Consider the following 15,323-nt stretch of genomic DNA (forward strand, 5'->3'; position numbering starts at 1 on the left):
GCCACAAGGCACAGGCCCTACACATAGTTCAAGTAACAATCGGACAGTCACATAACACGAACAGTCGTGAGGCACAAGGCCTCGAAACCCAACGACCATTCCAAAGAAAAAAGGAACAAAAAAACCACAAGACACGAGTACATTTCGAGGTAACGGCCTCTAAACACATAAGACAAGCAGTCGCGAGGCACAAGGCCCCGATACAATACGGCCGCTTCGGAAACAAGTATGACCCACAGGGCCTCGATACATTTTAACAGTGTCATATCAAACCCAATCATCAGGCACCAGGCCTCAATTCACCCCAGAAAAGATTTAACAGGATAGAATCAATCACCGAACACTAATCCCCGCTCACCCACCCCCGTTCACCCCGCCCTGCAGCCGACACCCCGGGGGAAAGGCCCCTCCTCGCTAAGAGCACAGACCACCGGAGAGCCAGACCCAGGCGCAGCGGAGGAGAGAGGGTTCCCCCCTCCTGTGGACCCCGCCCAAAGGCTCGGGACCATTCGGAGGGAGAGCAGTTTTGCACCAACTAGCGTTCCACCACAATTACTAATTACCATTTCAGGGAAACCCGAAATGAGTTGAATGTCATAGGCTGCTAAAGAAAACGAAAGCAAAGAAAACATGAAAACAAAATCCCTTAGTACTCATAGAAAAGTCCATAAAAAAAGAGTCCATTAATTTTGCACGTTCCACATCATGACCCCAGCGCTCCAGCCGAAATTTCACAAGGAACAACATGTCCTCAAAGTCCTCCAATGGCAGCGGCCAGAGTCGCTCCAATGTTGGCAACAGTCGACAACAGGGAAGAAAGTCCCAGAGTCAGTCCCAACCGCCCACAGGGCGTCCAGGGGGGCCGAACCCCTGGAGACCCCAGGAACGGCAGCAACCCACCCCGGCTGCAGGCCGCGGGCCGCCCATCGGGTATCCACTCCCGGTTCTGACCCGCCATTTCCAGCAGCCTATCCAGCTGCCATCCTTCCTCCATTCCTTTGTCCTCCATTGGGCGAACTCAAACCCGCCGACAGCAAACCTCGCAGTCCAAAGCAGCGTCTCCGCAGCTCAACCGCTGACTTGAAACACGACTGGTCGCAGTACTCCAAAACCGGTCTTCTCCCCTTCCCTCGGGGACCAGGAGCAATGGGCGCCGAGTTGCTGTTTCACCCCATCCAGGAAGCTCCCAGAGGCGGCCTGCCTTTCGAATCGGCCCGGGGGCGGACACCAAGCTCGCACACAACCGCCCAAGCCTCCTCCACTTTTCACCCCAGGAGTTTGGACAGTGTCGGCCGTAGCTCCCACAATCCCCCGCGCTGGGGAACCCGCTCTATCCGCCGCACGGGCGGGTGATCAGGTACTGCGCATGTCCAAGGGTGAGGGGAAGCTGCGCATGTGTGGAGGAAAGCCCAGCCCCTGACCTTCCTGTGAGGTGTTGGCTAATGGATAGAGTTAGGACCGGAAGGACGCTGGTCCTCCAATCAGCGCGGGCTTCATGTGAAAGGAGATTGGGCTTCACACAGACTGAAATGTCCTCCTGTCTCCAACATCTGTGAGTAAAACACTTTCTTTTCTCCCCCTTTCCATTTCTTGTCTCATTCTGACCTTCAATTGGTCACTTGCAGCAACTGAAGGGAAAGGAAGTCAATCCAGGGAGGGTGCAGACTCTGAAAAGCTTGGCCCAGGTCTCTCTCTCTGAAAGACATTGACATCCTTTGCTCCCTCAGCTTGACACATTTATTTGTCTGGCTAAAATGATGGTCTCTTTCCTAATGTTCACATTTAAAGGGCTGGTTTCCCCAGGAGATGGCTGACATTAAAGGGAACAGTAAACAGGACAAACCAAACCAATTACTTTCCTGTCGGAATACTCTCCACCATCAGCAAAGTGATGGAAGGGGTCATTAACAGCGCTATCAAGTGGTACTTACTCAGCAAAACCTGCTCACGGACGCTCAGTTTGGGTTCCACCAGGGTCACTCAGCTCCTGTCCTCATTCCAGCCTTGGTTCAATCATGGACAAAAGAGCTGAATGCCAGAGGTGAGAGTGACTGCCCTTGGTATCAGGGCAGCATTTGACCGACTATGGCATCAAGGAGCCCCAGCTAAACTGGAGTCAGTGGGAATCGGGGGAAACTCTCCGCTGGTTGGAGTCATACCTGGCACAAAAAAAGATGGTTGTAGTGGTTGGAGGTCAATCATCTCAGCTCCAGGAGTTCCTCAGGGCACACTCCTAGGCCCAACCATCTTTAGCTGCTTCATCAATGACCTACCTTTCATCATAAGGCCAGAAGTGGGGATGTTTGTGGATGACTGCACAATCTTTAGCACCATTCATGACTCCTCAGATAATGAAGCAGTCCATGTCCAAATGCAGCATGTCCTGCACAGTATCCAGATGTTGGCTGATAAGTGGCAAATCACATTTGTGCTACACAAGCGCCAGGCAACGACCATCTCCTACGAAGGAGGATCTAACCACTGCCCCTTGACATTAGCATTGGTGAATCCTCCACAACCAACATCCTGAGGGTTATCATTGATCAGAAACTGAACTGGACTAGCCATATTAATATGGTGGCCACCAGGGCAGGCCAAAGGCTACAGCGAGTAACACACCTCCTGACCCCCAAAGCCTCTCCACCATCTACAAGGCACAAGTCAGGCATGTAACAGAATAATCACTACTTGCCTGGTTGAGTGCAGCTCCAACATGCTGCTCTACACCATCCAGAACAAAGCAGCCCGCTTGACTGCTCCACATTCCATGAATATTCAAACACTCCACCACCGACGAACAGTGGCAGCCGTGTATACCATCGACAAGATACACTGCAGTAAGTCACCAAGGTTCCTCCGACAGCACCTTCCAAACCCACAACCACTACTATCTAGAAGGCCAAGAGCAGCAGATAGTTGAGAACCCCACTACCTGGAGGTTCACCTCCAAGTCACTCACCAGACAGACTTGGAAATATATCGCCCTTCCTTCATTGTTGCTGGGGCGACATCCTGTAACTCCTTCCCTGACAGCACAGGGTGTGTACCTATAACTCAAGGACTGCAGCGGTTCAAGAAGGCAACTCATCACCACCTTCTGAAGGGCAACTAGGGATGGGCAATAAATGCTGGCTGAACCAGCGACTCTCACATCCCGTAAATGAATTTTTAAAAATGTTATATTGCACAGAGATATATCTAGTGTTGTATGGAATGTATTAGATATATTATTGATGGTTCTGTAATGAAATACATGTATTATTAGTTCTACCTACGTTATATATTTCCAGTCATACAGTCATTGCAGCACTTATGGAATCCATTTGGGAACTCAAGTCAATGCTGACTCTCTGTACAGCAATCCAGTCAGTCCCATTCCCCCTCGATATCCCTGTTCCCCTGAAAGCTTATTTTCTTCATATATTATTTTGAATTATTGATCATCTCGACTTCCACAACCCTTGTGGGTAGTGAGTTCCCTGTCATGACCACTCCATGACTAAATAAAGTTCTTCCTCAGAATTTCCCTATCTCTAATCAGTAAATGTATTTATATGGAGATTCTCTACTCTTGTACAGGTTTTAGTGAGTTTAGATTTGTTGATCAGCACCTTCAGGAAAATTGGGAGGGAAAGTAAGTGAATATAGGTCTCTCTGTCCAGGGTAGGAAGCAGTGAGCTTGGATTTGTCAATCAGCCTGAATCGGCACCTTCAGGAGAATTGGGAGGGGGAATATTAGATACAGCAGAGTGAGAATGGAGGGAGAGTGTGTGGGATTGAGATTTAGAGCATTTCAGGGAAAGAGAGAGGAAAGAATGTTCGATAGAAACTAGAATTGTCTGTTCTGAGTTTCTGTCCTGTACTAACAATGATTACTATTGTAAAATCTGTTTGCAGGAAGTTCGAACAAGAGGAGTTTGAGGCCGAGATCTCAAACTAAATATCACGTCAAGAACTGACTGAGTCACTCCATTCTTGGGATCATTGGCCTTTGAATCTAGAAGGAGAAATGTTTGTCTATTCTGTCTGCTTCAAGAGATTTTAAACATCAGTGTGTCTGGAAAAGCACTGAGACACACACAGACACCCGTGTAAGACTGTTAGAGAGCACTGACTGTGGAAAGAGCTTTAACCAGTGACACAGCCTGAAAAAATACTACACCATTCACAGCAGGGAGAGACTATATAGGTGTTCTGTGTGTGGACGAGGCTTCAACTGATCGTCCAACGTGGTGAGATGCAAGATCACCCGGACCATGGAGAAACCATGGAAATGTGAGGATTGTGGGAAGGGGTTCAAAGGCTCGTACGGGCTGGAAAGGCATCAACGCAGTCACACCGGAGAGAGGCCGTTCACCTGCTTTCAGTGTGAAAAGGGATTCACTGACATTAGCAACCTGCGGAGACACGAACGAGTTCACACTGGGGAGAGGCCTTTCACTTGCTCTCAGTGTGAAAAGGGATTCACTAACATTAGCAATCTGCGGACACACGAACGAATTCACACTGGAGAGAGGCCTTTCACCTGCTTTCAGTGTGAAAAGAGATTCAATGGCATTGGCAACCTGCGGAAACACGAACGAGTTCACACTGGGGAGAGGCCTTTCACCTGCTCTCAGTGTGAAAAGGATTTCACTGCCATTAGTAGCCTGCGGAAACACGAACGAGTTCACACTGGAGAGAGACCTTTCACCTGCCCTCAGTGTGAAAAGAGATTCAATGTTATTGGCAACATGCGGCAACACGAACGAGTTCACACTGGAGAGAGGCCTTTCACCTGCTCTCAGTGTAAAAAGAGATTCAATTACATTGGCAGCCTGCGGAGACACGAACGAGTTCACACTGGAGAAAGGCCTTTCACCTGCCCTCAGTGTGAAAAGGGATTCACTGAAATGGGCAGCCTGCGGAGACACGAACGAGTTCACACTGGGGAGAGGCCTTTCACCTGCTCTCAGTGTAAAAAGAGATTCAATTACATTGGCAGCCTGCGGAGACACGAACGAGTTCACACTGGAGAAAGGCCTTTCACCTGCTTTCAGTGTGAAAAGAGATTCAGTGACATTGGCAGCCTGCGGAGACACGAACGAGTTCACACTGGAGAGAGGTCTTTCACTTGCTCTCAGTGTGAAAAGGGATTCACTGACATTGGCAGCCTCCGGCAACACGAACGAGTTCACACCGGGGAGAGGCCGTTCACCTGCTCTGACTGTGGGAAGGGATTCACTCGGTTGTCCAGCCTGCAGAGACACCAGAGAGTTCACACCGGGGAGAAGCCGTTCATCTGCACTGTGTGTGATAAGGGATTTGCTCAATTATCCAACCTGCTGAAACACAATGTCACTCACACCAATGAGAGACCCTTTAAATGCTCCGACTGTGGGAGTGGGTTTAAAAGCTCTCGGGTACTGATGTTGCACCAGCGCATTCACACTGAGGAGAAACTGTTCAGCTGCTCTCACTGCACAAAGAGATTTCAAACATCACCCACATTGCGGAGACACCAGCGAGTTCACACTGAAAGGAAGCCAATCCCCTACACTCACTGTGGGGAGGGATTCACTCAGTCGTCCAACATGCTGAGACACCAAAGGGTTCACAAGTGATGACGGGTTGGATTCTGCTGTTATTCCTGCTGTTAATCACATCCAGGACTAAACCTGGAGTGGGTGGAGGGGTTTGTCTCCTCGTCAACTCCTGGTGCTCGGATGTGGCGACCCTGACGAACTACTGCTCCCCGGATCTGGAATACCCGACTGTGAAGTACTGTCCATACTACCTTCCACGGAGTTCACTTCTGCCATCATCACGGCGGTCTACATCCCACCCCAGGCGGAAGTGAAGAAGGCGCTTGATGAATTGTAACCGCTATAAATAACAATGAAGCAGAATACCCGGCGGCCTTGTTCATCGTGGCCGGGGACTTTAACCAGGCCAACCTCAAGAGTGTACTGCCAAAATTCCACCAACACATCTCCTGTCCCAACAGGGGCCCCAACATCCTTGACCACTGCCACACAAACATCAAGGGCGCCTGATGATCCATCCCCTGACTGCACTGCTGGAAAATCGGACCACAAGATGGTGCTCCTTCTCCTGGCGTACAAGCAGAAACTTAAGCTGGAGAATCTGGTTATGAAAGTTGTGCAAATGCTGGTCTGAGGCAACAGAAGAGCTCCGATGCGACTGGTCCATATTCAAGAACTCGGCAGTTAACCTAAACGAGTATGCCAGCACCATCACAGACTTCAGCAAGTGTGTGGAGGATTGTGTGTCAAAGAAGGTAGTACGTACGTTACCCAACCAGAAACCATGGTTTAATCGGGAGATTCACTCCCGACTGAAGGCCACGTCTGAGGCATTCAAGACAGGCAACCGTGACCTATACAAAAAGATCTAGGAACCCCTGCAAAGCCAACAGGGATGCCAAGCGACAACAGAAGAGTTGTCCAGACTAAGCGAGAATCATGGACTCTCATCGATTGTGGCGAGGCTTAAACAACATAATGCGCTAAAAAGCAAAGCCGAGTAGAATCTTTAGCAACAGTGCACCCCTTCCTGACAAACGCAATGCATTCTATGCTTATTTCGAGCAGGAAACCAACAAACCTCTGTCATCTGCCCCAGCAGCCCTGGACACGCCCATGCCCACCTTCACAGCCTCCGAAGTCAGATTGGCCTTCTTGAAAGTGAACCCTCGGAAAGCGACAGGTCCTGACGGGATCCCTGCCATGCACCCAGATCCTGTGCGGACCAACTGGCGGGTGTGTTCGCGGACATCCTCAACCTCTCCCTACTCCGTTCTGAGGTTCCCACCTGCTTCAAGAAGACCACCATCATACCAGTGCCAAAGAAGAACCAGGCAATGTGCCTCAATGACATCGATCATTATGAAATGCTTAGACCACAGCTGGAGTAATGTGTGCAGTTTTACTCCCCTTACCTTAGGAAAGGTATTGCCACAGTGGAACAGCAACAAAGTTTCACCAGACTTGTTCCGGGTTTGGCAGGACTGTCCTATGAAGAGAGATTGGGGAAACTAGGCCTCTTTTCTTTGGAGTTTCAAGGAATGAGAGGGGATTTCATTGAAACTTACAAAATCCATAAAGAAATAGACAGGGAAGATGCAGGTGAGATGTTTCCCCTGGTTGGGGAATCTGGAACCAGGGGACACAATTTCAAACTAAGGGGGAATGCACTTAGGATTGGTCTCGGAGGAGACATTTCTTTACTCAGAGGGTTGTGAATCTTTGGAATTCTCTACCCCAGAGGGCTGTGGGAGCTCAGTCACTGAGTGTGTTTAAAGCAGAGACTGACAGATTTCTGTTTCTTTGTTTAATAAATTATTTTTTTCTAATTAAGGGGCAGTGGAGCGTGGCCAATTCACCAATGCTGCACATCAAGTTCGGTTGTGGATCTGAGACCCACAAGTCACTAGGAGAATGTGCAAACTCCACATGGACAGTGACCCGGGGCCAGGATCGAACTCAGGTTCTTGGTGCCGTGAGACAACAGTGCTATCCACTGGGCCACCATGCCACCCAAAGGCAGATTTCTAAATATCAATAACACAAATGGAGATTTCCGGTTGCGGCGATGACCAGCTAAGCCGCACGTTTCGGCACCTCCCGTTTTAACGGACTTTTGGGCTCCTATCGGGAGCCCCAACGGAAATTCTTTACGGCCAAACCCAGTGTGAGGTTGCAGGTTGAGTCCGTAATTAAGAAAGCAAATGCAATGTTGTCATTCAGCTCAAGAGGCTTGGAATATAAAAGCAGGGATGTACTTCTGAAGCTTTATAAAGCATTAGTTAGGCCCCATTTAGAATACTGTGAGCAATTTTGGGCCCCACACCTCAGGAAGGACATACTGGCACTGGAGCGGGTCCAGCGGAGATTCACACGGATGATCCCAGGAATGGTAGGCCTAACATATGATGAACACCTGAGGATCCTGGGATTATATTCATTGGAGTTTAGGTGGTTGAGGGGCGATCTAATAGAAACTTACAAGAAAATGAATGGCTTAGATAGGGTGGACGTAGGGAAGTTGTTTCCATTAGCAGGGAGACTAGGACCCGGGGGCACAGCCTTAGAATAAAAGGGAGTCACTTTAGAACAGAGATGAGGAGAAATTTCTTCAGCCAGAGAGTGGTGGGTCTGTGGAATTCATTGCCACAGAGGGCGGTGGAGGCCGGGACGTTGAGTGTCTTTAAGACAGAAGTTGATAAATTCTTGATTTCTCGAGGAATTAAGGGCTATGGAGAGAGAGCGGGTAAATGGAGTTGAAATCAGCCATGATTGAATGGCGGAGTGGACTCGATGGGCTGAATGGCCTTACTTCCGCTCCTATGTCTTATGGTCTTATGGAGGTGACAAAGAAAGGAGTCCCCCCCGGGTGTGGATGGAAAGAAACAACAGTAGTGGCCAGATTGCGGAGGATCCTCTGGAGCAGCGGCCGAGAAGAGAAGGGAGAAGCAAGATGGCGGCTGAGGGAGCCCAGATGGTATGGGGCCCAGAACAGCAGGAGTTCCTCCGACGATGTGTGGAGGAGCTCAAGAAAGAGCTGCTGGCGCCGATGTTACTGGCAATCGAGGGATTGAAGGAGACACAAAAGATCCAGGCGATGGAGCTCCGTGGAGTGAAGGCAAAGGCAGCCGAGAACGAAGACGAGATACAGGGTTTGGTGGTGAAGACGGAGACGCACGAGGAACTTCACAAGAGATGCATAGAAAGGCTGGAAGCCCTGGAGAACAGCTCGAGGAGGAAGAATCTAAGGATTTTGGGTCTTCCCGAAGGGACAGAGGGAGCTCATGTTGGGGCGTATGTGAGTACGATGCTCCATACTTTAATGGGAGCTGAGGCCCCGACGGGCCCCCTGGAAGTGGAGGGAGCGTACCGGGTCCTCGTGAGAAGACCAAAGGCAGGGGAAACACCGCGAGCAATAATGGTGAGGTTCCACCGCTACAAGGACAGGGAGATGGTCCTGAGATGGGCTAAGAAGACACGGAGTAGCAGGTGGGAGAACGCGGTGATACGCGTATATCAAGATTGGAGTGCGGAGGTGGCGGGAAGGAGGGCGAGTTTTAATCGGGCCAAGGCGGTGCTCCACAGGAAGAAAGTAAAATTCGGAATGCTGCAACTGGCAAGACTGTGGGTCACACACCAGGGCAAACACCACTTCTTCGAGACGGCAGAGGAGGCATGGACATTTATTCAAGAAGAGAAATTGGACTAGACTTGAGGAATTGATGTTTGGAAAGAGGTAGCGAGGTGGTGGCACAGAAATGTAAAGTGGGGAGAGGGGAGGGCTAATCTGTAACAATGTTAGACGGGGGAATTTCCCCCCCCCCCCCCCGAGGGGACACACACGAAGAAATGTGGGTGCCGGTGGGGAAGGGGAACAAGGGAACTGCGCCATTAGGGGCGGGGCCGCAAGGGAAGCGCGGGTTTTTTCCCGCGATATGGAAATTGCGGCGGGCAAAATGGGCGCAGGAAGGAAGGGGCCTCACACGCAGGGAGGCCAAGGATAAACGGGGGAAGCCGAGGTCAGCCAGAGTTTGCTGGCTCCCGGAAGCAATATGGGGGGAGCAATCAAGCTAGAGGGGAATCTAGCCGGCAAGGGGGGGGGGAATTAACTGGGTTGCTGCTGCTGAGGGTAGGGGGGAGCTGATACGAGATGGGGTGGTCGGGACGGGAGGGCGCCGTCTGGGGGACAGACGGGTGCGTGGGACCCGGGTGAGGAGCTGGTTTAAAAAAGGGGATGGCTAGTCGACGAGGGGGGGGGGGGGTAAAGGGCCCCCCAACCCGGTTGATCACGTGGAACGTGAGTGGTTTGAATGGGCCGATTAAGAGAGCAAGGGTATTTACGCACTTAAAGAGACTGAAGGCGGATGTGGTTATGCTTCAGGAGACGCACCTGAAATTGGCGGATCAGGCCAGATTAAGGAAAGGATGGGTGGGACAGGTATTCCACTCAGGCTTAGATGCGAAAAATAGAGGGGTGGCAATACTGGTGGGGAAACGGGTATCGTTTGAGGCTAAGACCATAGTGGTGGATAGTGGGGGCAGGTGCGTGATGGTGAGTGCAGATTGCAAGGTGAGGCGGTGGTGCTGGTGAACGTATATGCCATGAACTGGGATGACGCGGGTTTTATGAAGCGTATGTTGGGACGTATCCCGGACCTGGAGATGGGAAACTTGTTAATGGGGGGGGGACTTCAACACGGTGCTGGACCCAGGGCTGGACCGGTCCAGATCCAGGACCGGAAGAAGGCCGGCAGCGGCCAAGGTGCTTAAGGGATTTATGGAGCAGATGGGAGGAACAGATCCGTGGAGATTTGCCAGACCAATGGGTAAAGAGTTTTCCTTCTTCTCCCACGTCCATAAAGTATACTCCCGGATAGACTTTTTTGTCCTGGGAAGGGCGCTGATCCCGAAAGTGGCAGGAACGGAATACTCGGCTATAGCCATTTCAGATCACGCCCCACATTGGGTGGATCTGGATCTAGGAGAGGAGAAGGAGCAGCGCCCACTTTGGAGACTAGACATGGGACTACTGGCAGATGAGGGGGTATGTGGAAGGGTGAGGGGATGTATTGAAAGATACCTAGAGGTCAATGATGATGGAGCGGTCCAGGTGGGAGTAGTATGGGAGGCGATGAAGGCGGTGGTTAGGGGGGAGCTGATTTCCATAAGAGCCCACAAGGGGAAACAAGAGGGTAAAGAAAGGGAGAGACTGATTGGGGAGATTCTGAGGGTGGATAGGCAATATGCGGAGGCCCCGGATGAAGGGCTATACAGGGAAAGACGGAGACTACAGACGGAGTTTGACCTGCTGACCACGGGTAAGGCGGAGACGCAGTGGAGGAAGGCACAGGGGATACAATACGAATATGGGGAAAAGGCGAGCCGATTGTTGGCCCAACAACTTAGGAAGAGGGGGGCGGCAAGAGAGATCGGAGGAGTTAGAGACGGGGCGGGAAGGATGGAGCAGAGAGCGGGGAGGGTGAACAAGGTGTTTAAGTCATTTTATGAGAGGCTGTACAAGTCCCAACCCCCAGAGGGGAAAGAGGGAATGATACACCTTTTGGACCAGCTGGAGTTCCCGAGGGTGGAGGAGCAGGAGGTAGCAGGTCTGGGGGCGCAGATTGAGGTGGAGGAGGTGATTAAAGGAATTGGGAACATGCAAGCAGGAAAGGCCCCGGGACCAGATGGGTTCCCGGTGAAATTTTACAGGAAATATGTGGACCTACTGGCCCCACTTCTGACGAGGACCTTCAATGAGGCTAAGGAAAGGGGGACACTACCCCCGACAATGTCGGAGGCGACGATATCGTTGATCCTGAAACGAGACAAAGACCCGCTGCAGTGCGGGTCATACAGGCCCATCTCTCTCCTAAGTGTAGACGACAAGTTGCTGGCCAAAGTGATGGCGACAAGGATAGAGGACTGTGTCCCAGGGGTGGTACATGACGACCAGACAGGGTTTGTTAAAGGGAGGCAATTGAATGCCAATATACGAAGGTTGCTGGGGGTGATGATGCCCCCACAGGAGGGGGAGGCGGAGATAGTGGTGGCGATGGATGCAGAGAAGGCATTTGATAGAGTGGAGTGGGACTACTTATGGGAGGTGCTGAAGAGATTTGGGTTTGGAGAGGGGTTCATCAGATGGGTTCAGCTCCTGTACGGGGCCCCGGTGGCAAGCGTGGTTACAAATAGGCAACGGTCGGACTATTTCCGATTACATAGGGGCACAAGACAGGGGTGCCCCCTGTCCCCATTACTGTTCGCATTGGCAATCGAGCCATTGGCCATAGCGCTGAGGGACTCTAAGAAGTGGAGGGGGGTGCTCAGAGGAGGAGAGGAACATCGGGTGTCATTATATGCAGACGATTTGCTGCTATATGTGGCGGACCCAGTAGAGGGGATGCCAGAGGTAATGCAGATACTCAGGGAGTTTGGAGAGTTCTCGGGATATAAATTAAATATGGGAAAGAGCGAACTTTTTGTGATGCACCCCGGGGAACAGGGCAGGGGGATAGACGATCTGCCGCTGAGGAGAGTAGCAAGGGATTTTCGATACCTAGGGATTCAGGTGGCCAGGAACTGGGGAACCTTGCATAAACTTAACTTGACGCGACTGGTAGAGCAGATGGAGGAGGACTTTAAGAGGTGGGATATGGTGCCCCTGTCATTGGCGGGCAGGGTACAGGCGGTTAAAATGGTGGTCCTCCCGAGGTTTCTTTTTAAGTTTCAGTGCCTCCCCATCCTGATTACAAAGGCCTTTTTCAAAAAAGTAGACAGGAGCATTATGAGCTTTGTGTGGGCTGGAAAGACCCCGAGGGTAAAGAAGGGGTTCCTGCAGCGCAGTAGGGACAGAGGGGGACTAGCACTGCCGAGTCTGAGTGACTACTATTGGGCCGCCAATGTGTCTGTGATTTGTAAGTGGATGAGGGAAGAAGAAGGGGCGGCGTGGAAAAGGCTGGAGATGGCGTCCTGTAAGGGAACAAGTCTAAAAGCGCTGGCGACGGCACCGTTACCGTTCTCCCCGAAAAGATACACCACAAACCCAGTGGTGGTGGCGACTTTGAAGATCTGGGGGCAGTGGAGACGACATAGGGGAGTGACAGGTGCCTCGGTGTGGTCCCCGATAAGGAACAACCACAGGTTCGTCCCGGGGAGGATAGATGGGGGATTTCAATCTTGGCAGCGAGCAGGAATTAGGAAGCTGAAGGACTTGTTTGTGGACGGGACATTTGCGAGTTTGGGAGCATTGGTAGAAAAATACAAGTTGCCACCAGGGAATGCTTTCTGATATATGCAAGTGAGGGCATTTACGAGGCAACAGGTGAGGGAATTTCCACAGCTCCCGACGCAAGGGATCCAGGATAGAGTGATTTCGGGGGCATGGGTTGGTGAAGGTAAAGTGTCCGATTATATACAGGGAGATGAGAGACGAGGGGGAGACGATGGTAGAGGAGCTGAAGGGTAAATGGGAGGAGGAGCTGGGGGAAGAGATTGAGGAGGGGCTGTGGGCAGATGCCCTAAGTAGGGTAAATTCCTCGTCCTCGTGTGCCAGGCTTAGCCTGATCCAATTCAAGGTTCTACACAGAGCGCATATGAGGGGAGCAAGACTGAGCAGGTTTTTTGGAGTGGAGGATAGGTGCGGGAGGTGCTCGGGAAGCTCGGCGAACCACACCCACATGTTCTGGTCATGTCCGGCACTGCATGAGTTCTGGGTGGGTGTGGCAAGAGTGATCTCAAAGGTGGTGGGGGTCCGGGTCAAACCAGGCTGGGGGTTAGCTATATTTGGGGTTGCAGAAGAGCCGGGAGTGCAGGAGGCGAGAGAGGCCGACGTTTTGGTCTTTGCATCCCTAGTAGCCCGACAAAGGATTCTACTTATGTGGAAAGAAGCAAAGCCCCCGGGCGTGGAGGCCTGGATAAACAACATGGCAGGGTTCATAAAACTGGAGCGAATAAAATATGCACTAAGAGGATCGGCTCAGGGGTTCACCAGGCGGTGGCAACCGTTCCTTGACTATCTCGCGGAGCGATAACGGAAAACAGGAAAGACAGCAGCAGCAACCCAGGGGGGAGGGTTTATTCTGTGTTTTGCTTTTTGTTCTTTTTCTTTTTATGCTAGTTGTTTATATTTACTTCTTCTGTATTATTATTTTTTTCTTCATTTGTTGTTAGTTTAATATATTATTTAAATAACGGTCAATGTACATTTTGTTACTAAGTTGTAAAAATGGAAAAAATTTTGATCGAAAAACTTTATTAAAATATATATTTTTTAAAATAACACAAATGGATATGGAGATAGTGTGGGGAAAAAGACATTGAATCATAGAATCATAGAATTTACAATGCAGAAGGAGGCCATTCAGCCCATTGAGTCTGAACCGGCCCTTGGAAAGAGCACCCCCACCCTATCAGAGTAACCCCACCCAACCTTTTTGGACACTGAGGGCAATTTAGCATGGCCAATCCACCTAACCTGCACATCTTTGGACTGTGGGAGGAAACCGGAGGAAACCCACTCGGACTCGGGGAGAAAGTGCAAACTCCGCACAGACAGTGACCCAAGCCGGGAATCGAACCTGGTACCCTGGAACTGTGAAGCAACTGTGCTAACCACTGTGCTACCGTGAAGTGGATGATCAGCCATGATCGTATTGAATGGCAGCGCAGGCTCGATGGGCTGAATGGCCAACTCCTGCTCTGATGGTATAAAGATAGGTAGGAAAGTAAATTATGAAGAGGACATAAGGAGACTACAAAGGATAGAGGTAGGTTACGTGAGTGGGAAAAGATCTGCCAAATGGAGAATAATGTGAGAAAATGAGAAATTGTCCATGTTGCCAGAAGAATAAAAAAGTTTCTGATCTGAGTAGTAAGTGATTGTAGAGCTCTGAGACTCGGAGGGATCTGGGTGTCCAAGAGCATGAATCACAAAGGGAATTGAATACAAAAGTAGGGAGGTGGTGCTTCAGTTATACAGGACATTGGTGAGACCACATCTGGAGCACTGTGTACAGTATTGCTCTCATTTAAGGAATGATGTCAATGTGTTGGAAGTAGTTCAGAGAAGATTTACTGACTCATACCTGGAATTGGAGGCTGGTCTTATGAGGAATGATTGGACAGGCTGGGCTTGTGTCCGATGGAATTTAGGTGACTTGATTGAAACGTATCAGATCCTGAGGGGCCTTGACAGGGTGGATGTGGAAAGGATGTTTCCTCTTGTGTGAAAATCTAGAAATTGGAGTAACTTTAAAAGTAACAACTTGTCCATTTAAGGCAGAGGAGAACTTTATTCTCGCAGAGGGTTGGGAGTCTTTGGAACTCTCTTCCTCAAAAGGCAGTGGAAGCAGAGTCTTTGAATATTTTCAAGACACAATTGGATAGATTCTTGATAAGCAAGGGGGTGAAAGGTTATCGTGGGGTCGGCGGGAATGTGGATTTGAGGTTACAATCAGATCAGCCGGGAACTTATTGAATGGCGGAGCAGGCTCGAGGGGCCGAGTGGCCTACTCCTGCTCCTAATTCGTATGTTATCACATCCTTTATAATAGATTTTAGCATTTTCCCTCCTTCTGATGTCAGGCTAATGGGTCTGTGGTTCCCTGTTTTCTCTCTCCCTCATTAAATAGTGGGGTTATGTTTACCACCTTCCAATCTGCAGGAACCATTCCAGAATCTATAGAATTGTGAAAGATGATCACCAATGTATCCACTATCTCGACAGCCGCCTCTTTCAACACTCTGGGATGTAGAGCATCAGCTTTTGGGGATTTATTAACAGTATCGGAGCTTTTCCAG

At 50.4% G+C, this 15,323-nt stretch overlaps 1 protein-coding gene across 1 annotated transcript in view; it reads left to right on the forward strand.

Annotated features, from left to right (window-relative positions):
• The first annotated feature begins 1,533 nt into the window (after positions 1 to 1,533).
• Positions 1,534 to 15,323, forward strand: part of LOC140406962 (uncharacterized) — a 44,649-nt gene continuing 30,859 nt past the window's right edge. The window contains exons 1-2 of the mRNA XM_072494789.1: positions 1,534 to 1,552; positions 3,898 to 5,591. Of these exons, the coding sequence (XP_072350890.1) occupies positions 4,257 to 5,591 (1,335 nt within the window). The 5' untranslated portion in view covers positions 1,534 to 1,552; positions 3,898 to 4,256. The remainder of the gene's footprint in view (positions 1,553 to 3,897; positions 5,592 to 15,323) is intronic.

The sequence above is a fragment of the Scyliorhinus torazame genome, unplaced genomic scaffold (assembly GCF_047496885.1).
Source record: "Scyliorhinus torazame isolate Kashiwa2021f unplaced genomic scaffold, sScyTor2.1 scaffold_1062, whole genome shotgun sequence".
NCBI lineage: Eukaryota > Metazoa > Chordata > Chondrichthyes > Carcharhiniformes > Scyliorhinidae > Scyliorhinus > Scyliorhinus torazame.